The sequence below is a fragment of the Podarcis filfolensis genome (genome assembly GCF_964270895.1).
Source record: "Podarcis filfolensis genome assembly, chromosome: 2".
Taxonomy (NCBI): Eukaryota; Metazoa; Chordata; class Lepidosauria; order Squamata; family Lacertidae; genus Podarcis; species Podarcis filfolensis.
The window spans coordinates 27475959-27503642 of record NC_139605.1 but is presented as its reverse complement, the minus strand read 5'-3'; the positions used below and the strand labels follow the sequence as shown (position 1 = coordinate 27503642).

Below are 27684 nucleotides of genomic sequence, written 5' to 3'. Positions count from 1 at the left end.
CCTCCACAAGCTGGAAACCCAACAACTATATCACTATAAACACTAAGTGTGGAAAGGACTCTCCTTGCTTGGAGGTTTTTATGCAGAAGTTGGGTGGCCATCTGTCATGGATGCTTTAGTTGAAATCCCTGCATTGCAAGAGAATGGAGTAGATGAACCTCTGAGTAGATAAGCTTCTATCCTAATCAAATACAATGGAACAGCCCTCATGCGTGGTTGAGCAAACAACACAAGCCATTGAAATTAGCAACCAACTTTTCTTTTCTTTTTTTACTAGGATTGTCTATACCAGCTATACAAAGTCTGTAGACAATGATCTGTACAGTGCTTCTTTAATAAGGTAGCCCGCAGTCTACCCAAAGTCTGCCAAATAAACCTCTGAATGTAGACTGTGTGTTTCCCCCCCAAGTGTCAAGAGTCATCTTTCTCTTCGCTGTGGGACAACTGATGCCCACCCACAAAAGACGTCCTTGGAAGAAAGTAGAACTGGTATTACATATCAATTAAGTATAAAGTATGGTTAATGTAAGCAAAGCCAGCATGCTATTGTTGCACGAGGAGGAAAAGAAAAGAAAAGGACTCCAGAACACAGGAAAATGGAACGGTGGAATTTCCTTGAATGTCCAGTTGAAATAATAGGAACCATAATAAAAAAGAAGAAGCAACATTCCAGTTCTTTTGTCAGAAGTCATCTTGCTTTATGTTCTCTTCCAGTTGTCTTCTTGATTTCCAAAACGTCTGTGCATTTTTTTAAAAAAAGGTTACAAAGCAGTTGCAGTAAAGTGTGGCTTCTGCTCATTTTTTTTTAAGAGTCAGGCTTTATTTCAAAATATCTTAAATATTTATATATTTTTAATGATACAAAGAAAAATTGTAGATCCACACTTGTAGGTCTGTTTTTCATATTCCAACATCAGGAAACTTGCTTCTTAGTAACTGCTTTTTCATTAATTTATTTCCTTTCACCCTCTTTTCCATTCACTGTTGTCAAATCTGATGCGCTGCTTTTCTGGGGCATTTGACTCCACACAAGTAAACCACTGTAGTTTCCTCTGGTACAGAGTTAAAGTGCAAATAAATAAAAAAAAATCCCATTTGGCTTGTAAAAGCTGGAGATGGTTTAAAGATTTCTGTCCTCTTATCTGTCAGGGGTTCCTTTCACTGGCTGCTGTCGGAAGATGTTTTGTTAGGTTCTCGGATGAATCTGTAACAACAAAATGCACAAGAAGGAATTATACTCAGTTCCTTTAAAAAACATCTTGATCCTCCAATTGGTTGGCGGAAGTTCCTCCTCCTCTATTGCAGCATAGCAAGGAGGAGACTAGGGAAGAGTATGGATTGGAAAGTAAGCAAGAATTGCTGCCCTGAGATATAATAACTATTTGAAAGCTTTATTACTGGTGCCCCCAATTCTTATTCACATGCAACATCATAACAAGAATGTCTTAAGCAACATACTTTCCCCACCTGATGGAAATTTCTTAGAACCATTCAAGAATGGTGCTATGTACACTTAGCAGATGCCCATGGTCTATAACAGGAGTAGTCAATGTTGTGCCCTTCATCTTGTGTTGGATGGCAAGTCATAGCAGCCCCTGCCAGCATGGCCAATGATCAGGAAATTATGTGGGTTGTTAGGAAGTCCCCACATTGGCTGTCTCTGGTCCATAAAGACAATTAGAAAAACGTTTCAAATAATCAAGTAGATGTCATTTCTTAAGGCAAGGTACATGAAGAGCATCTCCTTTTTGTTCTATCCACCTCTGGTGCACTGAACGCAGAGAAGAGACAGCCATGGATATTTTTGCAGTTTCAAGAAGGGGGCTTCTGTGGGTGGACCACCTGCTCTTCTCATAGATCTCCCTCTCTCCACCCATGGATCTCTTTCTCCACCCGCAGAATCCTCCCTGAGACCGTAGGATTTCACCCTTAACTACTGAAAAACCATGCTAAGATTTAAGATGGTAGAATCAAGCATGATGGCATGAAAGGCAGTTCTGTGCATGTCTACTCCAGAGTAAACTTCACTGAGTTCAGAAGATTTAACTCCCAAGGAAGTGTGATCAGGATTGCAGAGATGGCAGAACTCATGAAAAGGAACTCTGAAGAATCTAGAGGTGAAAACAGACAGATATTCTAAGCCTGGTGGGAGTGATAAACAAGCTGGAATGTGTGCAGAGGATGGCAACTAAGATGATCAAGGGTCTGGAAACCAAGCCTTAAGAGCAGTGGTTGAAGGAGCTGGGTATGGTTAGCCTAGAAAAGAGGAGACTGAGAGGAAATATGATAGCCACCTTCAAATATCCGAAGGGCTGTCATATGGGAGATGCAACAAACATGTTTTCTCCTACTCTGGAGGGCAGGACTCAAACCAATGGTGTCAAGTGACAAGAAAGGAGATTCTGACCTGGAAGAACTTTCTAACCGTATGAGCTGTTTGACAGTGTAATGGTCTCCCTCGGGAGCTTGTAGACTCTCCTTCCTCAGAGGGTTTAAGTAGAGGTTGGATAGTCATCTGTCATGGATGCTTTAGTTGAAATTCCTGCATTGCAGAGGGTTGGATTAGATGACCCCTAGGGGAACCTTCCAACTCTACAATTCTATGATGTGCACATATATTAACAGCCCACAAATAGCCCAGAATTAGATGTGAGCTGATATCTTGCATTAAAATGCAATTACTATTCCCGTAATTTTTTACTATTGGGCATATTGGCCGTGGTTGATGGGAGTTGTTGTCCAACTGGAGTGCCACAAGTCCCCCATCACTTGCCTATTCCATTATTATTTCATTTAAGAGGATTTCTAAGGCGTTAAGATAAAATCAGATAAGCAAAATATGGTGATCATCCCATTGTGGAATGCACTGAATGTGTGAATTCAAGCCACTACCACCACACTTTGTCCACTTAGGAGTCTCTGTTTCCTAAGATACTCTGGGCATAGAATCACCACCTTGGCTCTGGTCCAAGAATCCCCCACTCCTGACATGTGGTGCAGGTGAACAGGGTAGAACAGGCTCAGAGAACTTGCTGAGTGGGCAGATGGAGAAAGCACACATGAATGGGAGGCAAAGAAAGAGGTCTTTCATTTCGGCTCCCTCCTTCTAAGCATTAAAGCCTGAACTTTGACACTGTACTCTTGTAGTACATCTTGTTCCCATGAAAGACTTGAACTTGGTGAAGCAATGCTTTTTTTATTATTATCGATTCGGCTTTTGATGGTAAGTGTGAGCTCCAAATAGCTCTTCTTTTGTCCGGAGAAATAAAATAGGTCAACAAGCAACTCAAGAGTTGGTGTTCTGGATGGGACCTTTAAGTGTGAGGCCCCGGTTATTCTTCCATTTCCTTTGGATGCTTGCCATTTGGCACAATGAGAGTGAGGCCTAGTTGTGGGGTGGAGGAGGGGCAACCTTCCCTGGCCACAGAATGTGCAGTGGTACAAATGGGTATCAAATATCACCCACCATGGTAACGGTTACTTAAAGTGCATTTTTATTTGAGCTTATTCAGAAGCGAGGCCCACTATATTCAATAGGCATAATCTCAAAGAAGTGTGCATAGGATTGCACTCTTTTGTTTTTATTTTCAGTATGATATAATTAAGTATGTTTTCACAGTGGCAGGAGAAAAGCTGGATATGAAATTCTTGTTTAGGGGCTTGGTTGGGGTACAGAGTAGTATCATTGGCACCGACAACAGAAACCAGTAGAACCCACTGAATATTGCAGTGGGGTGAAGAGAAAACCAGAAGATATCAGTTTCCTAACAGCAGCAACCAGTATACCCTCTCCTAGTGTAGCTTTGAGCAGGAGCAGTCTATTTGAGTAGTGAGAATATCAGCAACATCTGTCTTGCTAAAGGTCCACATTCAGTGGTGATGCTGCATGCTCTGGCACCAGGGGCGGAGAGCAGGCGGGGGCGTGGTGTGCATCCCAGGGGCGTGGCACATTGCCTGTGGGGCGGGGCGTGTGTCCTGGGGCATGGCATGCCGCCCGTGGGGGGCGTGGCATACATCCTGGGGGCATGGCACCAGGCACAGTGGGTGGTACACATGGCATATGTCCAGGGGGGCGGCCACGATGGTACCCCCCTCCCCGATGGTGCCAGGGTGGTGTGCTTCCTCCACCAGTGTCCACATTCATTTTTAAATCACAACTCCTTTATTGGCCTGTGGTGGGGTGCGTCCAGGAAACGTCAGCTATGACACTGCCATTTGGTGCTCCAGAAGAAGTCCTCTCCCAAATGTAGACAAAGGAAACCATTGGGTAGCTGTCTCTTAGGCGTAAAGACAAAATAGGCAGCTGTGCAGATGGATATGGACTTGTTTTTGATTAGACAATGTCAGCCATCTGCCTGTGGCGCCCCACCCCCTATGTTCCTGGGAGCAATTCCACGTCAAGATGTTAGTAATAATAATAATAATAAATTTTATTTATATCCCGTCCTCCCCAGCCGAAGCCGGGCTCAGGGCGGCTAACAACAATCAAATAATCAAACAATCAAATAAACCAACATTCTAAAAATATTTCATTATAAAAATTAATTAAAAGCAAGTTGATGGCAACCATTAAGCAAAACTCTGTGCAGATTGCCAGAGGAGGGAGTCAGGCTGCGCCCTGACCAAAGGCCTGGTGGAACAACTCTGTCTTGCAGGCCCTGCGGAAAGATGTCAGGTCCCGCAGGGCCCTAGTCTCTTGTGACAGAACGTTCCACCAGATTGGAGCCGCAGCCGAGAAGGCCCTGGCTCTAGTTGAGGCCAGCCTAACCTCTCTGAGGCCTGGGACCTTCAGGATGTTTTTATTTGCAGACCGTAGGTTTCTTTGTGGGGCATACCAGGAGAGGCGGTCCCGTAGGTACGAGGGTCCTAGGCCGTATAGGGCTTTAAAGGTTAAAACCAGCACCTTAAACCTGATCCTGTACTCCACCGGGAGCCAGTGCAGCTGATATAGTACCGGATGAATGTGGTCTCGCAGCGAAGACCCCATAAGGAGTCTCGCCGCGGCATTCTGCACCCGCTGGAGTTTCTGGGTCAGTCTCAAGGGCAGCCCCACGTAGAGCGAGTTACAATAATCCAGTCTGGAGGTGACCGTCGCATGCATCACAGTGGCTAGGTCAGGGCGAGAGAGATAAGGGGCCAACTGCTTAGCTTGGCGGAGATGAAAAAATGCCGCCTTTGTTATAGCTGTAATCTGCGCCTCCATAGAGAGGGAGGTATCGAAGATTACACCCAAACTCTTAACGGACGGTGCTGGCACTAACTGCACCCCCGCAAGAGATGGGAGTTGCCCCCTCAATCTCATATCATCCCGTCCCAGCCAGAGGACCTCTGTCTTCGAAGGATTTAACTTCAACCGGCTCCCACGTAACCATCCAGCCACAGCCTCCAGACATCTGGTCAGTGTGTCTGGGGCCGAGTCAGGATGGCCATCCATCAACAGATAGAGTTGGGTGTCATCGGCATACTGATGGCAACCCAGCCCAAAACTCCGAACAAGCTGGGCGAGGGGGCGCATAAAGATGTTAAAAAGCATCGGGGAGAGAATCGCACCCTGAGGCACTCCACACACCAAGGAGTGGCGCGATGACAATTCCCCCCCAAGCACCACCCTCTGTCCCCGACCAGAGAGAAACGAGCGCAGCCATTGGAGGACTGTGCCCTGGATCCCCACGTCGGCAAGGCGGTGGTCTAGGAGTTCGTGATCGACCATGTCGAAGGCTGCTGACAGGTCTAGAAGAATCAGCAGCCCTGACCCGCCTCGATCGTTGAGTCGTTCCTAAGTTTTTAGTAAATAAATAAAGAAGCAAGTGCTCCTAATGCAGATTGCATGCACAACCGGTTTTTTATGATTTTCCTTCTAATGAAATAAAGCCAAATTTCAAACCTCTGTTGTGTGCTGTGGTGACTCTTGCCCACCTGCACACCATGTATTTTAAAAGTTGCAAAAAGTAAATAATCTGCAGACCAAACTCTCTGCCTTCTTTCTGTGCAGACATCTATGATGATTTACAGGATAGTTGCTAAGCTTACCCCATCAATTTACCTTCTCCAGTTGTAATATTTTCCACAATGTTTTCAAGGAACAAAGCAAAATGTTCCTGGGATTTACACTAGAAGGTGCCCCAGCTAGCTAATTAAAATAGTTCCTGTAGGGAAATGATAGGGGGAAATACAGGATGGAATGGGGGGGGGGTTATTTCATTTTCGAACATTCAGGTCCACGGGCATCTAATTGATATGAAATATAATAATCCATACAGAGTAGGTGGGGCCGTATATCTGAATATGAATGAAGTTTTTAAGTGCCTAACAACAGTTTCTGGATGCTGAATATTAACTCATAGCTGGTATGTCAGATACTGTGAGAAGCAGAGAAGATGCAAAACAGAACCTTACATGTGTATTTCCGAGTGCAAAACACAACACATCACAGTAAGGAAATACTCAGAGAGTGGATGAGAGGAACAGACTGCCTTATGGCTGCATTCCTGCCCAAAGATACAGAGGATGGAGATCCTTACTTGCAGGAGAATGCTTGCCTGGTTGCTGCTACCTGTATAGACACCTGCCTTGCACAGGTAATTTATTTTGTGGGGAAATGGCTGCACCCAGCAGACACACAAAGTCCTTGCAACAGGTCTGCCCTAATACCAGGAAGCAGCAAACATCAGGAAAAGAGAAGGGCCATAGCTCAGTGGTAGAACATGGCCTCTCCATGGAGGGCTGGGAGATACTCCTGGCTGAAATCCTGAAGGGCAGCTGCCAGTCAGTGTAGAGAATATGGAGCTAGATGGGCCAGTTTAAGGCAGCTTCCCATGTTTCTAACTTCAATATCTGTCTTTATTTGTGAACAGCAGATCAACAACTCAGCACAGCAGATAGGACTTGCTGCACATGCAAGACTAAAGCTTGACCATTAGGCTATCAAGAAGTTCAGGCCTAAGTGAATTTAAGGTTAGAAATGAGAGAAACTCGTGAGAAGCTGAAAGTGTCAGATTCATCCATCTCTAGCTACATATATTCGTAACTTTATCTCCCCCAAAGTGGTATGGTTGGGGCTACTTTGGATCATGCCCAAATCATGGGCTTAGGCTGAATCCATGGCATTTGGCTCCACAAATCGTTACCAATCCTATCCCTGACTGTGCAAAGGGCATCTGGGGGAATGCACAACAGGCAATGTTTACATTTAATGGTGTTTGTGTGTATTTGTGAATACATGGTAGGAACTCCAATTTCCTACCTAATATTACAAAGGCCGGTTGAAAACATTTCACCGTCTGAAATGGCAATGGTTTAACCAACAGCTTTTACATCCCATGATAAGAAATACAGTAAGTGTAATCTTTAACAGTCACAACTGGTCCTGCTGACAGGTTGCTATTTTATTCCTTGGGGGGCAAATTACTTTGAAGAAAGTGACATGGTGATTCAGTGCAACTCAGCTGCCTGGGAGAGTTCAGCTGAGGACTCACCTCTGACTCACCCAGTCAGTAGGTAAGGAAGGACATGCATTACTGAGCAAGGAAACGGCTTCTTAGCTTTCGCCAGAGACTCGAGGGTGGAAAAACTCAGGAGGTGGCTGGGTGGGGGGAATGAAGGAGGGGGAAAGGGGAAAGAGGAAAAAAACTTACTCTGGTGGTCTTGACTTTATTGCCGGTTGCACACATCCATCCTGAGTTGTCAGGTAACGTCTTGCATTCCTCACCCTCTAGGCATGGCTCCATCTCACACCACCATTTCCCAATGACTATTGATGCTAAGAGACACAAAACAAGCAAAATATTTGTGAACTGGTTTTTGGTTTCGCTCAATCTGAATGCAAAAGCTTCCTCCGGATCTCAACAGATTTTTTTAAAAAATAAAATTACATTAATCCAGCTGGTGTCATATAGTCAAACCTCGGAACTCGGACATAATCTGTTCCAGAAAACTGTTTGACTTCCGAAATGTTCAAGTTCCAAAGTGCGGCTTCTGATTGGTTGCAAGAGCTTCTTGTACTTCTGCATTGGACATTTGAGTTCCAAGGAACGTTCGAAAACCGGAACACTTACGTCCAGGTTTTCGGCGTTCGGGAACTGAAATGTTTGGCAACAGAGCTGTTCGAGTTCTGAGGTTTGAACATTTGACATTTGATTTCCAGGTATGTTATATTATTGTTTATCTGATTTTAATTATGTTGTTGTTAGATGCGTATAAATGAATACTGCAAGCTAGCTCAGGACTTGGACGTGTAAGATTAAATAAATAAATGAATAACTTAATTCCACCCCCCAAAGTGGCTTGCATGGGTGATGGTTTAGTGCCTTGTACCAATGTTCATTTCACTCCCATGCACTGAAACCCATCTGTAAGAAAAACATAGAATTACCTATTTGTAATGATAGTGCATTCTGCCTCCAGGGCCATACAATATTCCTTGTATTGCCACCCATATTCTAAATCACTCGGAATTGAAATTCTCTGATGTTGACTCCACAAGGGAGACTGCTCCCCTCTGCATGCCATTCCAATTTTTTACTGCTTAATTTTGTCTCCAGTTTTCCATTGTGGTACATTAAAAATGGATGACTGCCAAGGAAGTTCGCCTGCAGTAACTCTGCATTCTCTTGATTGTCACCAAACTAATTCCCTTTTCTTTTGAATGTTCCTTTCCGTCCCTGGTCCAACTTGCTCTGCTAGAGATATAAATATATACTTTCACAGGCTTCACAAGGTGAGCAGGACACAAAATTGGAGGAAGGGCCTTTTGTGTATCCAAAATGAGGTCAGGGAGTTCTTCCTTCGAAATTCAAGTTTGTTTCTGCAGCAAAGATTCCAATGCCTACTGAAACAGCACCAATGAACATTGTGCATGGATGGTAGACCTAACCACATAGGACCCAGGAAGAGAGAACCTCATCAGTTCCAGTCCAGCATTCAGGCTATTTCTGGGCAGCTAACAACCAAACAAGGGAATCATTGGGAAAGCTAGTGGTAGAGCACATGCTTTGAATGCAGAAGGTCCTAGGTTCAAGCCCTGGCATTTCCAAAGGAAAGACCCCTGCCAGAAACATTGGAGAGCTGCTCCCAGTCATTGCAGACAACACTGGGCTAGATGGATCAATGGACTGGCTCAATATTTATTATTTTTAAAACAAATTCTAAACCACTTCACAGCATAAAGCCATCGAAGTGGCGTGCAGAATTAAAATAGAATAAAACACAAGTTCTAAAAATGATAAAAATCATTTCAATGAACTCTTTAAAAGGATAGAACCACCTCTCCAAATTCTACCCCCACCACATACAACCATTTCTGCAGATGTGCAATTAAGATTCACCTTCTTACGTGAAAATGTCTTCAATATAAGGAAAATTCCTACGTATGAATATTATCACTTACTGTTCTGAATAGCTGTCAACTTACAGATTTGAAAATAAGGGATCAGCAGCCAAAATAAGGGATTTTAGTCAACCAGCTCCTTTCCTTTCCCCCATAACAGTCAATCGAAGGAGCCTCCAAAACAAATCCAAAAGCCCCCTTCTCACGAGATCGCCGCCCGCCATTGTACTCAACCGGCTTCTTTCCTTTCCCCCCACCATGTGCCCCCGCTCCAGACAGACCTTTTACCCGGCAAGGGTGAGTGGGCCATCAATGACGTATCCATCCGATTCCGAGCACAGGTATGTTCAACTTCTGAGCCCCTCCAGCCAAAGGCAGAAAGCCCAGCCAGCAGCCAAATGAAGCCTCAAGTGGTGGTTCCCACAGTGCAACAACCCGGCAAAGGGGATGCAGCAAGGGAAACCACCGTCACCTCTCCGCTGGGAAGCGCTGAGCAAAGGTGAGTCCCCAGGCAACGCGGCCGATTTGATCGGCACAAGGCATGCAAGCTCCACCCCCCAGTTGTTCTTAGACTCCTTATTGGGTGAGCAACGCAGCCAAGCAACACAGTTTGAGCCTCCCTCCTCCCTGGCCGGCAGGGAGGGAAGGAGAGGAGCTGCTTCCTTTGAAACCCAGGAAATTTAAGGGACATCATCAATAAGGGATAGCAGCGGGAAACGGCGCTGGGATAAGGGAGTTTCCCGCCAAGTAAGGGACTAAGGGACAGTTGACAGCTATGACAGTTCTGGCTACAGTGCCAGATAGACAGAAGTGGGCCACTGTTGTATATGGTGAACGGTCATCGATACACCTGTCTGGCTACCTTTTACTATGGGTGAAATCATTTGCTAAGTTTCTCCATGACTCCGTTCTTTCGTTTAGTACAGTGGTACCTCAGGTTACATACGCTTCAGGTTACATACTCTTCAGGTTACAGACTCTGCTAACCCAGAAATAGTGCTTCAGGTTAAGAACTTTGCTTCAGGATGAGAACAGAAATCGTGCTCCAGCGGCGCGGCGGCAGCAAGAGGCCCTATTAGCTAAAGTGGTGCTTCAGGTTAAGAACAGTTTCAGGTTAAGAACGGACCTCCGGAACAAATTAAGTACTTAACCCAAGGTACCACTGTATTTGTTGTGAGATTTGCTTTAATTCTCCTTCAAGAACCATCCCATAATGGTCTTCATCAGTCCTTCGTCAAACACAGTATGTGAGAAGAAATGATCACAGCCAAGACAGCAGTGCTTATTTAATCAACAGAAGAAGTCAGTCCTAATGCAGAACTCAGAGGCTTGGACTGCCTTGCCAGGGCAAAATGCTATTAATGGCGGCAGCGGGGGAACTAGGAAGTTATCTTTGCATTCTCCCCCAGGTAGCAAGAAGTTCTAGGGTCAGTGCTACTAGACTTAGCTTTGTTTGGATGAGGGAGCACGGGAGGCTTAAGGTGTCTTTGCAATATTTGCTTTATTGACGTGGAAGCCGCCTTTGGTCCATCTACCTCAGTGTTGACTACGATGATGGGCAGTAGCTATCCAGGGGTTCAGGCAGCTGTCTTTCCCAGCCCTACCTGAAGATGCTGGGGATTGAACCTGGGCTCTTCTGCATGCAAAGCAGCAGATGTTTTACCATTCAGCCACAGCTATTCTCTTCAAATACACACATAGAGCAGAACTGAAAGGAAGTAGACATAGAAGGGACAAAAACTAACAAATTTGCACAGAGACCTGGAAGCCAGTTGGTAGAGAATGAGACTCTTAATCTCAGGGTTGTGGCTTTGAAAGATTTCTGTATTGCAGGGGGTTGGGCAAGATCAGCGGTTCTCAACCTGTGGGTCCCCAGGTGTTGTTGGACTACAACTCCCATCATCCCTGAGCTCTGGCCTTGCTAGCTAGGGGTGATGGGAGTTGTAGTTCAACAACATGTGGGGACCCACAGGTTGAGAAAGGCTGGGGTAGATGATCCTTGTGGTTCCTTCCAACTCTACAATTCTATAATATTATGATATTATGATTCTATGATATTTGGAACAGAAAAGCAGGAGATCTACCATGAAGGGCTGGACCTCACAAAGATCCTTGGGGAATATTTCATGACTTCAGACGGAGGGAAGACAACTCTCTACAGTGCTTTCTTCATATTTATGGTAGCTGTCCCTGGATGTAACCAAATCCTGTTATTGCTGACCTTGATTGAAAGAGCAAATAAATGCTCAATCACCTCATCAAATGCCCATCTGGCATGTAACCTTTTAGCATAAACATTCACTTGTGGTAGACAAAGGATTCCTTTGCAAATGCAAGCACACCGCCACAGAGGATGTCTTTAATGGAAAGCTCAGCAATGCCACAGATTACTTCGACAAATGAGCCCAGGCTGGTAAATGTCAATGGTATCAGCAGGGATAAAACCAAAATAAGCCTTTAGGATACAGTACAGTCTGGGTCTGCTGGGTTTCAGCAATCAAATCCTAAGCCTCAGGACTCTGCCTATGGGGTGCAAGGGGTTTAATGTACAGGATGACACATGGGCGCCATGTTTGTGGCCAGTGGTGGCTGGTGCCACTGGGTCTGGTAGGGCAGAAGGCAGGGAGGACAACAGTAAGTGGAGCCAGAGCCAACAAAGTCTAGTTTTGTCTCCCTGCTGAGGTCTACAAGGGCTGTGCTGAGACTGAGGAGCAGGAAGCTGACAAGAAGTGCCTGGGCTGGTTGGAAGTAGGAATGTTGGCAGCTGGGCATCTGCTGAGGTAAAAGGTAAAAAAAGTAAAGGACCCCTGGACTGTTAAGTCCAGTCAAAGGCAACTATGGGGTGCAGCACTCATCTCACTTTCAGGTCAAGGGAGCCGACATTTGTCCACAGACAGCTTTCCAGGCCATGTGGCCAGCATGACTAAACAGCTTCTGGCACAATGGGACACCCTGACAAGTGCCAAAGTGCACGGAAACGCTGTTTACCTTCTCACCGCAGTGGTACCTATTTATCTACTCACACTGGTGTGCTTTTGAACTGCTAGTTTGGCACAAGCTGGGACAGAGCAATGGGAGCTCACCCCATCGCACGGATTCAAATCACTGACCTTCTGATCGGCAAGTCCAAGAGGCTCAATGGTTTAGACCACAGCGCCACCCGCATCCCCTCTAGCTGAGGACAGAGTAAGGTTGGTAGGGCATCCTAATGGACCAGCCTCCTCTGCAGATGCAATGGCTCTGGACACATACACACCATTCCCTTTAAAGCACAGTGATGCTGCTTTGAACAGTTATGGCTTCCCCCCAAGAAATCTGGGAGGTGCCATTTGTTAAGAAGGCTGAGAGTTGTTCGGAGGTCCCTATTTTCCTCACAGAGAGACAGTTCTGAGAGTTCCTTGGAGGTGGATTCTGGGAGTGGTGAGGTGAGGTGTTGGAGGCAAGAGCTGTGGGTGCTGTGTCCTACATCCTCTAAGCAGGATTGCAGCCCTCAGGTGTGGTGGAAGATGCTGTCCCATCAGCAGCGTTGAAGAAGGCTCAGTTGGCAGCCCAACCAGCTTCTGAACATCGAATGAGTGGGGTCACCATCTTGTCCTTTGCCTCAGGCAGCAAAAAGTATTGGGTTGGCTCTATAAACTGTCATGGCTTTCCTCCAAGGAACCTTGGGAGTTGGAGTTTTTTAATGCTTCCTGGACTCTTTAAGAAATCAAACTACAATTCCCAGCATGGCTTGCTTTTCTAGTGTGTTAAACTGTGTAAGCCTTTCTAAATCGTTTTCTGAATTTCCAGTCATAAAGAGGCCTGAGGGATATTGTTCTCTTGACTTGTAGATTGTCTGCTGTCTCATGCCATGTAACAACATGCAAAAATATTTGAATCTGACCCATTTTGATTTCTTTCTGCAGCTATTAAGAAGCTGTAACAAATGCTAGCAGAGAGTTGCATGGCAAAAACCCGTGCGGCGTTCTCAGCAGTAATGGAAAAACAGTTGTACCATTTAGCGCGAGGCATTTCATTTTAATCTAGTTCCCTCTAGAGAAGATTGAAATAAATAAAATTTAAATAGAGAACACATTTTAGATGCTGACAGTGAAAAGGACTTTGTCAGCCTAATGAAAAGCTATCAATTTTCTCCTCTTCATTCAATAAATTGCGAGTCATATTCTAAATGGATTAGATTAAAGGAAAATCCAAACTCCCCGTGAGACATTCTCACAAATGATGGGAGACTTTATACAGGGAGCAAAGTCTTTTGCAAAGCAGGTTCAGATCTATACAAAACTGATATGAAGTAGTAGAGGAATGTCTGTAACCCAGGGCTCACCTATTCCTTAAAAAACAAGGTTTGAGAGAATTGAATGAGACATTCTGCTTCTCTCTCTTTTTTATTTCAAATGCCATGGGGGGCAGTGTGTGAATTGCCATCTTGGGAACGTGGAAATTTTAGAAGGAAGGAACAAAGACTAGAATGAAAGAATACAGCAGCCCAAGTGTTTTGCATTTCACAAACAGACATGAGGATTCATTTGCTTTGGGAGCTATAAAGCAGGGGCTTCGTAACATAAAAGAATACAAAGTACAAAACAAAGGGTTCAGGGGTTGAGAAAAAGCTGCTTTAAAGAACCAGGAGATCTTAACCAACAGGGGAGTTTGCCAACTTCTCTCATTTAATTGAACCCGAGAAGTATCAATTCAGGGCTAGCACAGCACAGCGCTTCACAAAATGGGATAACCGGGCACTGAGGACAATGGCAAGAGAATGGCTACCCACCCATGATATCTAATACAGTGGTACCTCGCAAGACGAAATTAATTCGTTCTGCGAGTTTTTTCGTCTTGCGAATTTTTCGTCTTGCGAAGCACGGAACTGCACCTCTTCAAGCAATGCACCCGGTTTTAAGAAAAAGGAAACAAACTCGCAAGACGTTTTCGTCTTGCGAAGCAAGCCCATAGGGAAATTCGTCTTGCGAAGCAACTCAAAAAACGTAAAACTCTTTCGTCTTGCAAGTTTTTCGTCTTACGAGGCATTCGTCTTGCGAGGTACCACTGTATATACCCATATAGCCTATAGCAGGAGTCAGCAAACTTTTTCAGCAGGGGGCCGGTCCACTGTCCCTCAGACCTTGTGGGGGGCCGGACTATATTTTGAAAAAAAATTAATGAACAAATTTCTATGCCCCACAAATAACCCAGAGATGCATTTTAAGTAAAAGCAAACATTCTACTCATGTAAAAACACCAGGCAGGCGTCGCAAATAACCCAGAGATGCATTTTAAATAAAAGGGCACGTTCTACTCATGTAAAAACATGCAGGCCGGATTTAGAAGGCGATTGGGCCGGATCTGGCCTCCGGGCCTTAGTTTGCCTACCCATGTCCTATAGGATATGTGGCATTCCTAGCCCCACAGCATGCCTTCAAATCGGGGAGAAAATCACTGCAGCCCAGTAGCTGGTGTGATTTGAACCCTTTAATTGCCCTCCCAGCAGAAACAATGGGAGGTCACTTTTGTGGGGTGAGAAAGCCTGGAAAAGAGTGGAAGACTTCTCCCAACTTCTTGTCCGCTGGCAAGAGCCCAGTAGGGCACATGGCTGGGGTGGGGAATGTCATCCCAGGGAACCAACTGCAGCCCCCCAAGCCTTTCTGCAGGTCACCTCCACTCACTGGCCCTGCTTCTCATCCTCCCTGAGTGTTTTTGCCAGGCACCCTTGAACTCTGACAATGCCTTTTGCTTTACTGGATGGAGACTGGAGAGGAACAGGTGAGCACACGTAGAAACTAGCCTACTGTACAATGGTAGATTTGCATTTGTAGCTCCACCCACTTTTGACTCTGCCCCCACCCACCACCAGCAGGTAGCTTCTGAAGGTTGGTCAGAAGCGAATGCAGGCGTCTGGCTGAAACAGGATCCGCACCCTTCAAGGAGGCAGGCAGACCACCTTCAGTTCCCCTGCCTGAAGCCTTAGGATTGCAACCTGGATTATTTTTACATGCAAATGTGCGCTGGGTTAAGTGATTTTGCTTTTGTGGGCACGGCTAGGACTCTCCTAGCCCAAAAATGGAAAGACGACAAGATACCAACGAAAGAAGAATGGCAAGCCGTGGAAGGAAGCTTACATTACACTTATACCGAAAACTGAGTCTGAAAAGACACAACTTAAGAACTACCGCCCCATATCCCTGCTTAATGTGGATTACAAAATTTTTGCTGATATTTTGGCTAATAGATTAAAAAAGGTATTAGTTGAAGAGATACATAAAGATCAAGCCGGCTTTCTCCCAGGTAGACATCTGTCTGACAATACGAGGAATATAATTAACATTTTGGAGAAGCTGCAAGTGAACATCAATACCAAAGCAGTTTTAATTTTTATAGATGCGGAAAAAACTTTTGATAATATTTCTTGGAATTTTATGAAGAAAAATCTTCAGGGAATGGGGGTGGGCCAAGGGTTTGAAAATGGTATAAGTGCAATTTACTCAGAACAAAAGGCTAAGTTAATAGTTAATAATGTGATGACAGAGGAATTTAAGGTAGAGAAAGGGACACAACAAGGCTGCCCAATTTCCCCATTGCTTTTTATTTCGGTTCTGGAGGTTTTGCTGAATATGATTAGAAGGGACCGTCTGATTAAAGGTATTCAGGTCGGAGCCAAACAATATAAATTGAAAGCTTTTGCAGATGACCTAGTTTTGACGTTACAGGAGCCAGAATCTAGTACGAAAAGAGTATTAGAATTGATTCAAGAATTTGGTCATGTGGCAGATTTAAGCTGAACAAGTCAAAAACTAAAGTTCTTGAGAAAAATTTTACACCAATTGAGAAAGAGAGGTTTCAGAAGGAGACAGGTTTAACATTAGTTAAGAAAGTAAAATATTTGGGGGTTAATATGACTGCTAAGAATTTAAATTTATTTAAAGATAACTATGAGAAATGTTGGATAGAAGTGAAAAAAGACTTGGAAATATGGTCAAATTTGAAGCTTTCCTTGTTGGGTCGAATTGCAGCTATAAAGATGAATGTATTGCCAAAAATGTTATTTCTGTTTCAATCATTGCAAATTTTGGACAAGATGGACTGTTTCAAGAAGTGGCAGAGAGACATTTCCAGATTTGTCTGGCAGGGCAAGAAGCCTAGAATAAAATTTAAAATATTAACTGACGCAAAGGAAAGAGGCGGATTTGCCCTGCCAGACCTTAATCTTTACTATGAATCAGCAGCATTCTGCTGGTTGAAAGACTGGCTGCTTCTTGAGAACACAGACATTTTGGACCTAGAAGGTTTTAACAACGTTTTTGGATGGCATGCATATTTGTGGTACGACAAGGTTAAAGCACATAAAGCATTTAAAAACCATATTGTCAGGAAAGCATTGTTCAATGTCTGGATAAGATACAAAGATTTACTGGAAAATAAAACCCCAAGGTGGTTGTCACCAATGGAAGCGAAGGCTCAGAAAAAGCTCAACATGGAGGCCAAATGGCCGAAATATTGGGAAATATTGGAACAAGAAGGAGACAAATTGAAATTGCAGAGTTTTGAGAAATTAAAAGATAAAGTGTGAGACTGGCTTCATTATTATCAAATAAGAGAGGCCTATAATTTGGATAAAAAAATTGGCTTCCAGGTGGAAAAATCAAAATTGGAAACAGAACTGTTAGATCCCAAAACTAAGATACTTTCAAGAATGTATAACTTGCTGTTAAAATGGAATACGCAGGATGAAACGGTTAAATCTGCTATGATCAAATGGGCACAAGATATTGGTCATAACATTATGTTTGCTGACTGGGAACAGTTGTGGACCACCGGTATGAAATTTACGGCATGTAATGCCTTAAGAGAGAATATTATGAAAATGATTTACAGGTGGTACACGACACCAGTCAAGCTTGTAAAAATCTATCATTTGCCCGATAATAAATGTTGGAAATGTAAAGAAAACGAAGGTACATTCTTTCACCTTTGGTGGACATGCCCAAAGATTAAGGCTTTCTGGGAGATGATCTATAATGAAATGAAAAAGGTATTTAAATATACCTTCCTGAAGAAACCAGAGGCCTTTCTCCTGGGCATAGTTGGCCAAAGAAGGATAGAACTTTCTTTATGTATGCAACAACAGCAGCAAGAATACTTATTGCAAAGTATTGGAAGACACAAGAGTTACCCACCCTGGAAGAGTGGCAGATGAAGGTGACGGATTATATGGAAATGGCGGAAATGACTGGCAGAATCCGAGACCTGGGAGAAGAGTTGGTGGAAGAAGACTGGAAGAAATTTAAAGACTATCTTCAGAAACACTGTAAAATTAATGAATGTTAAAATGATGTTGGATTGAAAATAAGCGACATTAGCAACAAAGTTAATAAGAATATGCAAAAATGAATTGATAATGGATGAAAATATAGAGTTATAATATGTTAAGATATAGAGTTAAGATAAACGAAAGAGGGTAAGGATTTGCTGATTTGATTATTTAAATGGGAATACAAAAAGGGGAGGTGTGAGGAGGCCAAGGAAATAAGCTAATGAGTTTAAAGTTACAAAAAACGGATTTGTTTTTAATTCTTTTTTAGCTATTTGTTTTTGTATTTTGTATTTTTATTCTTCTTTTTTCTTTTTTATGTATTTTTCTATGTTCTCTTTTTTGTATCTTTTTCTTTTTATAGGACCTTTTTCTATTTTGTAAACTTATGTTTTTGTAAAATCTCAATAAATATCTTTTTAAAAAACAACTTATGGAATATGCAGAAATGGCGAAATTTGCGTGAAATATACTCGGAGTTGAGTGTGGATTTCATGCTCTTTATTCAGCTCATAGTAGTGAGGAATGAAAGTTTCCCCAAAATATCTGCTTTATATACATTATTTACACAATGGGTCGCACGTGATTGTCTAATTCTGGGGTTCTCCTGTAGGCCAATCAGGTTGCGGATTCACTTCCACCTGGAGCTGGATTGGGTGGCTCCTGCGGACCAGTCATACTGCTGCATTGTTCTAGGACCAGTCAGACTGCTGCATTCTGAATCCTATTGTTCTAGGAACAATCAGACTGATGCTTTTTGGATCCTATTCAACTCAGTACATAATATTATAGGAAGAATCAGAGTCAACGACAATGAAGATTTTAAAAAAGACTGGGAACCCTTCATGTTCTACCTACAAAAATACTGTAAAGAAATGGACTCACTAGCAGGGTTTAATTAAACATTTACAACTAAGAAAACCAGTTCAAAGGTTAAGAAACAATAATATGAAACGTAACTGAGTGTAAGAGGTAACTATGAAAGAAAATTTGGTATAAAATTGATAAGAAAATAAGAGCATTTAGATGTAAGATCATAAAAATAAGACAACAATTAAGCAGAAGTAGTAAAAATTTTAAGAACCAGAAGGGGAAGTTGAGGGAAGTCAGGGGTGTGGGTGTGTTCTACGATAAGTGTTATATTGTGTCATGTGGTTGAATATTAGATTGTAAAATTCAATAAAAACTTTTTAAAAAGTGATTTTGTGGACACTACTATATGTTGCTCCTGTTTCCAAAGACTTGCTATGTTGTTGGGTTTTTTTGGCTCAGAAGCTTAAGCTGCCAATTTAGAGGGTAATAAATGGAATTGCCATTATTTTTCCAGCCACATCCAGTGACCCTTATATTGATCAAGATAACATGACGGGTAGGTGCAGGATAAATGGTGCCTTCTCTAGCGATGCTAAATGCATTTCCTCTTGGTGGCTATCAACTTTAAGGCAATATTCCCACAGAACAAGTGTTCTGGAGCAGCAATGACAAGTGCATGTTGGGTGTCATTGAAAACAAATGGGAGGTGAACAAAATAAAAGGGTGGGGGAGGAAAATGATTGTGGGTTTTTTTAAAGCTAGCTATATTCAAGACACAGTCCCAGAAAACCCTACTTTAAATTGCAGCCACTCAGCTGAATTAAATGGAACCAGCTAGCTGGCATGTAGGCTTTCCTGACTCTGTGTGTGTGTGTGTGTGTGTGTGTGTGTGTGTGTGTGTGTAGAGGGGGGAAACAACCAATATCGAAACAAAAGACCCCTTTGAAATTGTAACACGAAGCAAGCTTTAAAATTAGATCAAGACCAAGCTCCAATCTCAAAAACAATTTCATCTCCGGTTTTAGAAATTGCTGCTTTTATCAAGCGCATTCCCCAAGTGATGCAGGAGACTTTAAAGTCCAGGCTGTGGGTTGCTGGCTTCATATGGATCCTGCTGCCACCGTAGAGCCAACTCACGTCTCATACCTTGAGCAATAAAAGTGGTACTGAATCAAATGGAGACAAATAAAACTGAATTTGAAAGTCTGGAGCGAGCTTACATTTAAAATGGAATTTCCTTTGAATTGTGCCTCAAAAGCCAAGCTTAAAAACTGGATTTCTGGAGAAAGGAGGATTTGAAGAGAAGGGGATAACAACTACTACAAATGGATTGAGTGTTCCGGTTTTTGAGCCGCAGACTGTACAATTAAAAGCTGATTTAGCATTGAGTTCCCAAAGTTCTGAACAAGTGCTGTACAGCACTTGTTCTATACCCTGGGTTCCTAACACTTCGGGTTACAGACTCTGCTAACCCGGAAGTAGTACCTTGGGTTAAGAACTTTACCTCAGGATGACAACAAAAATCGCACGTCGACGGCGCGGTGGCAGCGGGAGGCCCCATTAGCTAAAGTGGTGCCTCAGGTTAAGAACAGTTTCAGGTTAAGAACGGACCTCCAGAACGAATTAAGTTCTTAACCCGAGGTACCACTGTATTGGAAGCCGTGTTTCAGGTTTGGTTTCTGAAAAATTAAAACTAATGTGGGTTTGAAATAAAAAGCAACACAAGTTGGGGGGTTTTAATTACAAACCTAGTGCTGTTGTTGGCTTTTAAAAAATCGTAAAATAAAGATTCGTTTCCTTTCCTTTTCTTTTAGTAGCCGTTTTTGTAGGGTTGCAAATCAATAGTCTCCCTCATAAGTTTTGTTGTTATGGAGCATGAAGATGAAATTATTGTCAGCCACTTGAACCCCATTTTTTCTGTCCCATGTATTTTTACAAACCTGACTTTTCTTTGTTTATTTGTAATAAAGTGCAGTTGCAGCACCAGTCTGGTCAAGAAAAGTATTGCACTACTGAGGCGTTTAAGGGTTATTTAGATACTTCCTATTTGCAAGTTCATCCTGCTTTACTGCTCCCTGATAACTGCAGGAAGGAGATTAGAGATGAATTGCCTCTTGAATTGCCCCTCTTAATTGCCCCACATGTCAGGGAAGGGCATATTCCTGCAGAGAAGGTTGGCTTTAATGCCTTGCTTTCTCTCTTCCTTTTTCTTTCCATCTTTGAAAGTAAAGTAGCACCACAGCCACAATATACAGTCGCTGGTTTTAGAACAGCTTAATTCTCAAAGGTTTTGGCTCCCGAACACTGCAAAACCCGAACTATTTTTTTGTGAACTATTTTTGGAAGCCAAACATCTGACGGGGCTTCTGCTGCTTCCAATTGGCTGCAGGAGTTTCCTGCAGCCTATCAGAAGCCATGCTTTGGTTTCCGAACATTTTGAAAGTCAAATGGACTTCCCGAATGGATTCCGTTTGACTTCCAAGGTACGGCTATATGGCCTAGCCTAGTGATGCCTCACTCCCTAGAGAATTATGAACAGGTAAACTCTTGTTCTCACCATACCAAGGCCTTAAAATTTAAACACTGCCACTCCAACTTTGGGCATGTTTTTCAATGCCAACTCTTCCAGCCTGCAGAACACAGGAGCATATTGTGCCTGAGGAAAGTAAAATAAAATAAGTGCAGGCCCATATTGTCAGCGTTGCCCCACTTCCTTACCTGTTCAGGTGTCAAAGCAGCTTCAGCAAACTCATAGGGGTTTTTTTGCATTCACTTTGCATTGTGGGAAGGAGCCAGACCGGCTCTTTTTCAAACTGATCATTGCCCTTTTGGGGAAGCTAAAGTCACAGGGCTGTTCATTTCATCCGTCAGACTAAATTCCTGATCTACTGTTATTTCCCAGAAATACATTGGCGGTTGCATCATCTTTTTTTTAAAAAAAAAAAAGCAAGAGGAAAATAAGAACACCATTCATATTTAGAAGTAGCATTTTACAAGGTTTGGTCCTTTGTATTCTGATTTACTGCATTAAAGTTGCCCTTGCAATAATCCCAGCGGAGCAACTGCAGGAGATTAGGAGGCAGGCTTCACTTATTCACAGACAGCATTACCCATAAAAAGACAGTTTTAACAAGCTAGTTTATAGTTGGCCAAGTTTTACCCTTCGATTTAAACAAAGCTCTCACAGGCAGGAGTCACTGGCTGGGTGATGCAGTCAGACCACTTGGTAAACAAGGGGCTGAATGTTTACTTCCAAAAAATATAAATTATTCTAAGTAGTCTTGGCTCAGAAGCCCTCTAGCCAACAGGGTTCAAAGGAAAAGAAGGGCATACCCTCCAAATTACAGAAGCCATCCTGGTTTCTGATTTGATTTCAGAATGTCCCGGTTTTCCTTTTTCCTCCCCTCCACGTCTTGGAGAACAATTAAAAGAGGTGGGTGCGCACGGGTGCAAAAATGGAGTCCTCTTTATACCGAAAATAAAATTCCTGTACCAAATGAAGGAAATGGCGAAGCTGGCCTACAAAGCCCTTCCTATAATTTTGAAGGAAAATGTCACCAATCCACTTTAAATTATTTAAATGCATTGCTTTGGGAGCCATCCATTTTTTAAGGAAACGGGTGGAGTGTTTATTCCTTCATTGTAAATGGAGCCTTACACTAGGAAGTAAGTCTCACTGTATTCAATAGAGATTACTCCCAGGTAATAACCGTGCAGCCTTACACTGCAATCCTAAGAATTTTTACTCAGAAGTAAGTCCCACTAAATTCAATAGGATTTACTCTCTGGTATGTTCCTGATCGCGGGTGGCGCTGTGGGTTAAACCACAAAGCCTAGGACTTGCCGATCAGAAGGTCGGCGGTTCGAATCCCCGCGACGGGGTGAGCTCCCGTTGCTCAGTTCCAGCTCCTGCCAACCTAGCAGTTCGAAAGGACGTCAAAGTGCAAGTAGATAAATAGGTACCGCTCTGGCGGGAAGGTAAACGGTGTTTCTGTGTGCTGCTCTGGTTCGCCAGAAGCGGCTTAGTCATGCTGGCCACATGACCCGGAAGCTGTACGCCGGCTCCCTCGGCCAATAAAGCGAGATGAGCACTGCAACCCCAGAGTCGGCCACGACTGGACCTAACGGTCAGGGGTCCCTTTACCTTTACTTTATGTTCCTGATGCTTGCTGGGTAGTTAATAATCCTTATCATCTTCATCCAAAAGTGGGCTTATCGCCACTGAATTGAGAAGAATAGTTGCCCTTGGCAGAACACATTCTGATGCTGAGTTAGACCATTGTGAGAGAGAGTAAGGTAAGTAGACGTGTTGGTCTGACGAAGTCGAAATATCTATCATCTATCTATCTATCTATCTATCTATCTATCTATATCTCCAGTAGCACCTTAGAGACCAAGCTTTTGTATAAGCTTTTGTGTGCATGCTCACTTCAGATACACTGAAACAGAAGTCACCAGACCCTTATATAGGGTGGGGTGGGGTTTTTCTCAGGAGGTTAGTAGGAGATGGGTGATTGACTCAATGGGCATGGTAAACCTGTTGACGACTGTTAACGACTGCAATTAGTCCTACAGGAAAAAGCAAGGGATAGTATGCAGATGATTAGCATATGTAATGAGACAGGAATCCAATATCTTTATTAAGACCAGGTCTCATTGTGAGAGAGGTTAGTTTTACCCGACTGACGATGTGCCTTCCTTTCCTTGGTGTGTTTTTTAAACTCAGAAGAACTGTATGGACACACATGGGTCGCTCATTGTCCACATGCTTTCCTCCACCAGCAGTCACTGTTGCTGTGAAGGGCCACTGTGCTTATTTCGCATACGTTCAAGCTCTCACTTCACTCAGCAACGCTAAGACGTTTGTGTCATCACCAATTACTACTACTTCATCATGCAACAAAAGCTGTACAACGAAGACGCCAAACACACCTTTTCGGGTTGTTCAGCTGAACATCTCAGTGGTGCTTCTGAGTACAATGGTTGACACTTTTATCAATTTATCAATTCCTCAAGTACTGTAGGGACGCGGGTGGCGCTGTGGGTTAAACCACAGAGCCTAGGACTTGCCGATCAGAAGGTCGGCGGTTCGAATCCCTGCGATGGTCCCTGCTCCTGCCAACCTAGCAGTTCGAAAGCACGTCAAAGTGCAAGTAGATAAATAGCTATCACTCCGGCGGGAAGGTAAACGGCATTTCTGTGTGCTGCTCTGGTTCGCCAGAAGCGGCTTAGTCATGCTGACCCGGAAGCTGTACGCCGGCTCCCTCGGCCAATAAAGCGAGATGAGCGCCGCAACCCCAGAGTTGGTCACGACTGTACCTAATGGTCAGGGGTCCCTTTACCTTTTAGCAAGTACTGTAACTGCGACAGAAGCATGCATGTGAGAAAAAATGCAAGCGCTAGAAACTTGTACAAAGCCATCTTGGCACTTTGTACTGAAGAGGGTGCATTGGAAAATAGAAAATAATAATAATAATTCAGTAAAAAAACTATGACCAATTCAATACTAATGATTTATTAATAGTGATCTAATAATGAAACAATAATTATTTATATTTTGTATTATTAACAATAATAATTATTAATACAATGTTAAATATTTAAAAATGAGAACAGAACCATACAGCTACAAAAGGACCCCCCATTTCAAGTACAGCCAGTTAGCATTTATCACAACAAGAACAACATATTGCTTCTCGAATTTACTTAGGTCTGCTTTTGATAGACCACCGGAGATAAGGGGCTCCACAGATGCAGTTTCTAGGAAGGCATCACTTTGGTGTTTTTTGTTTTTGTTTTTGTACTTCTTACAGCACAGCTAAGAGACTGCTCTCAGCTGACCACAAAGACTTCAACAGGACATAAGGAAGGAGATGGTTTCTAATGCAATGTTATTGGCAGGATAGATTCGGAGATGCCACAGAGCAATGTCACAATAAAAATAAACCCAATGAGAAAGATGATTACTGTGCAGAATACTATCCACATCTTATCAGGACAGGGGATCCCTTAATTAATATGTCTAGAGAAGGCAAAATAAAATAAAATAAAATAAAATAAAATATGTGTGACACACTGCAAAGCTATACATACATACATACATACATACATACATACATACATATTCTAATGACCAGCGTTCCTTTGAGATAGTTCCCCATTTTACAGTACTCTGTATTTTTTTCAGAAATATGCTTCAAGCTCTTCTAATGGATGCCCAGCTTTATTGTTTCATTGCCAGGGGTATTTCTGATTGACACTTCCCTGCTGCCAGTTAAAACTGATCTGCAGAGACTGAACACATCTAGCTGCTTTACGCGAGTCAGATCATGCTGGTGAGTGAACCTGGAACATTCTGCATGCAGAACATTGGCCGTCCCACTGAGCTATGACTTCTAGCTTCAACCAAGACTAAGCAGATTCCAGCCTCATCAGTTTATGGATAGAGGGAGAAGCGCTATGTATGCTGATCAGATTATCGGTTGGCCACAGGTGTGATTAATAAATGTAGGCCTGGATAGTTGCAAAAAAAGACATATTCTCCTCAAATGGTTGGTTTGGACCAGAGGTGAGGAACTTCCTCCAACCCAAGGGTCACATTTCCTTTGAGGCAATGTTCTGCAGAGCCCAAAGCAAAACTGGGATGAGAAATGTTGATTTCTTCACACACCATCCAGGAGGAAACATACCAGTAATAAAAGAAGCGTGGTCAAAGTTAAAGGACACATTCCAGCCGGGCAACAGCTTCAAGAAGGGTGGAAATCAGGGCTGGTGAGTGATATGGCCTGGAGAGAAGGGGTGTGGCTCTGAGGGCCAGAGAGGCCTTGAGGGCCATATTTAGCTCTCGGCCTGAACTCACCCATCCCTGGTTTAGATTCAACTTGCATGGGAGGCACACCCACAGTCCTTTGTGCTTTTTTTTGTTGATCTCTCCTCCAACATCCAAACCTTTCCTTTGCTGTTTTGTAGCCACTTAAGATTGAAGATTATCTTTCTTAAAAAAAACACACCAAAAACTTTATTGAGATTTTGCTGTCCTAAACCTCTTTGAGCCCCTTCTTAGCAATAACAGGTGGCATTCATTTTTGCATCAATTAGTCAACCAGTTAATCGACGCTAGATAATAGCCACTCTTGCCTCCTGCTAGATGGCTGTGCTGCAAGAATAACGGGTGGAGGATCCCCCTGTTGAATTGGGTGGTGCAGACCACAGCAATGCCACACACTGTCATTTCAGTGGAAATATTTCTACAGAGCTTCCCAAATATCCATGCATGCATGCAAATCGATAGAGGCGATGGTACAGCCTTGGGAATTACTCAGCTAATGAAGATTTCAACACTGGATGCAACTACAGTTACTAATGGCATGGAAGTAAGAATCGATTAGGTTCCTCTTAAAAAGGCGCAGATCAATAATAGCAGTGTTTTCATTTCTGAACAGTATACAATTAATTCAAAGATGCCCTGGTTGCCAGGGTCTTCCTGGAGCCTTGAATTATACACATCATCAGAACTGGATGGAAGACTTCAAACTCAAGAATTCTTGAACTGCAAGCGAGTCTCCTTGCCTGAAGCACAGCAAGCAACTGGGACTTATTTATGGAGGATAAGCTATCAGAGGCCACCAGCCAGGATGTTTATATCAGAGGCAGTATCAGAGAGGGCTTCTGCATTCATGTGCCGCCTGCTGGTTTCACATAGACATCTGGTTAGCCGCTATCGGAACAGGTTGACGGACAAGATAGGCCTTTGGTCTGATCCAGAAGGGCTCTTATATACTTTAGTTCCTGACCGAACCTTGCTAAAAGAAACAAATGCAATTCAAATACAGCCAGCACCTTCTGCTTTCCAGAGATTGATGGCTGTGTCTCACAGCATAAATAAAGCCCCACACATTTGACTTACTGAAACATTCTCTGCCATTTTGTGAGCCTGAATTATAACTGCAGCATTGATTGATATAAGAAAGAAGAGCCTTCCTAGAGCAAATGTCCTATTTCTGTACCTTTTCCAACTCCACAGTGTACATTTTTTGAGATGTGGGGACCTGTACACAGTATCCCAGGTATGGTCACCCCATAGATATGTATACCCCCCCACGGTACTTCACCCAACCAGTTAATGGTGAATATCAATATTCTGCCTTGCTAAGACTCTTCTGTCCTGTAAGCTGCTTGGTAATTTGACTCCATAATTATTGCTGCAGCATCAGACAAAAGCAGCAGCCAAAGCAAGTGAAGTTGGATCTGAAACCTGAACCGAAAATAGAATACAATGGTACCTCAGGTTACATATGCTTCAGGTTACATACGCTTCAGGTTACACACTCCGCTAACCCAGAAATAGTGCTTCAGGTTAAGAACTTTGCTTCAGGATAAGAACAGAAATTGGGCTCCGGCGGTGTGGCAGCAGCAGGAGGCCCATTAGCTAAAGTGGTGCTTCAGGTTAAGAACAGTTTCAGGTTAAGAACGGACCTCCAGAATGAATTAAGTACTTAACCCGAGGTACCACTGTAGTCCTCTTGCTCCCCTTCCTTTAAACTTATTCACCTCAGTCTTGCACATGGAAATGATGCATGTGTAGAGGCACATCTTGATATTCACTGGAAGCACCCTGAACTTAATGAATGTGTATGACACTGATGGGGGTAGTCATTCTCATCCACAGTCACTAGTCACATGCACCAAAGAATGACTAGAACAGGCCTGGAAATATTATATGCTTTTGAGTTCTGAGGCATGGTCTATACCTGACTTCCTTAACAGGGTGCCTTTCAGGCCTCTTTGGACCACAACTCCTCTCATGCTTGACCACTGGCCTTGCTGACTGGGGATGATGGGAGTTACAGTCTAAAAAACCTGGAGGGCACCAGGTTGAGGAAAGTTTACTTACCTAAAACAGACGCACAGATGAGGTGATTTTGAGGTGAGCAGAGGGATGCCTTAAACATATATAGTGGTGGCTCCAGACCTCTAGTCAGCCTACAAATTCAGGGTGGGGGCACAAAAACATAGAGGAGGGAGTTTATGTGGTCTGCAGGCCTTTTAAAGGCAAAATTGTGAACTATTTTTTATTTGACCCCTTTTTTGCAGCTGTACTGCAACTTACATCCATTTTTTAAAAAATAATAATTCAATAAGCAACTTCTACTTGTCATCAATTACCAATTTTTTTTGAAAAACCCCATTAATAACAACTCACTGGTGGAACACCAAGAATAAGCTACAAAGGAGTATAATT

At 43.2% G+C, this 27684-nt stretch overlaps 1 protein-coding gene across 1 annotated transcript in view; it reads right to left on the bottom strand.

Moving 5' to 3' along the window:
• Positions 1 to 243: 243 nt before the first annotated feature.
• The window catches only part of TAFA1 (TAFA chemokine like family member 1), a 324126-nt gene continuing 296685 nt past the window's right edge, over positions 244 to 27684 (bottom strand). Inside the window, exons 4-5 of the mRNA XM_083602622.1 lie at positions 7635 to 7759; positions 244 to 1204 (exon numbers count right to left, since the gene is read on the bottom strand). Of these exons, the coding sequence (XP_083458748.1) occupies positions 1187 to 1204; positions 7635 to 7759 (143 nt within the window). The 3' untranslated portion in view covers positions 244 to 1186. The remainder of the gene's footprint in view (positions 1205 to 7634; positions 7760 to 27684) is intronic.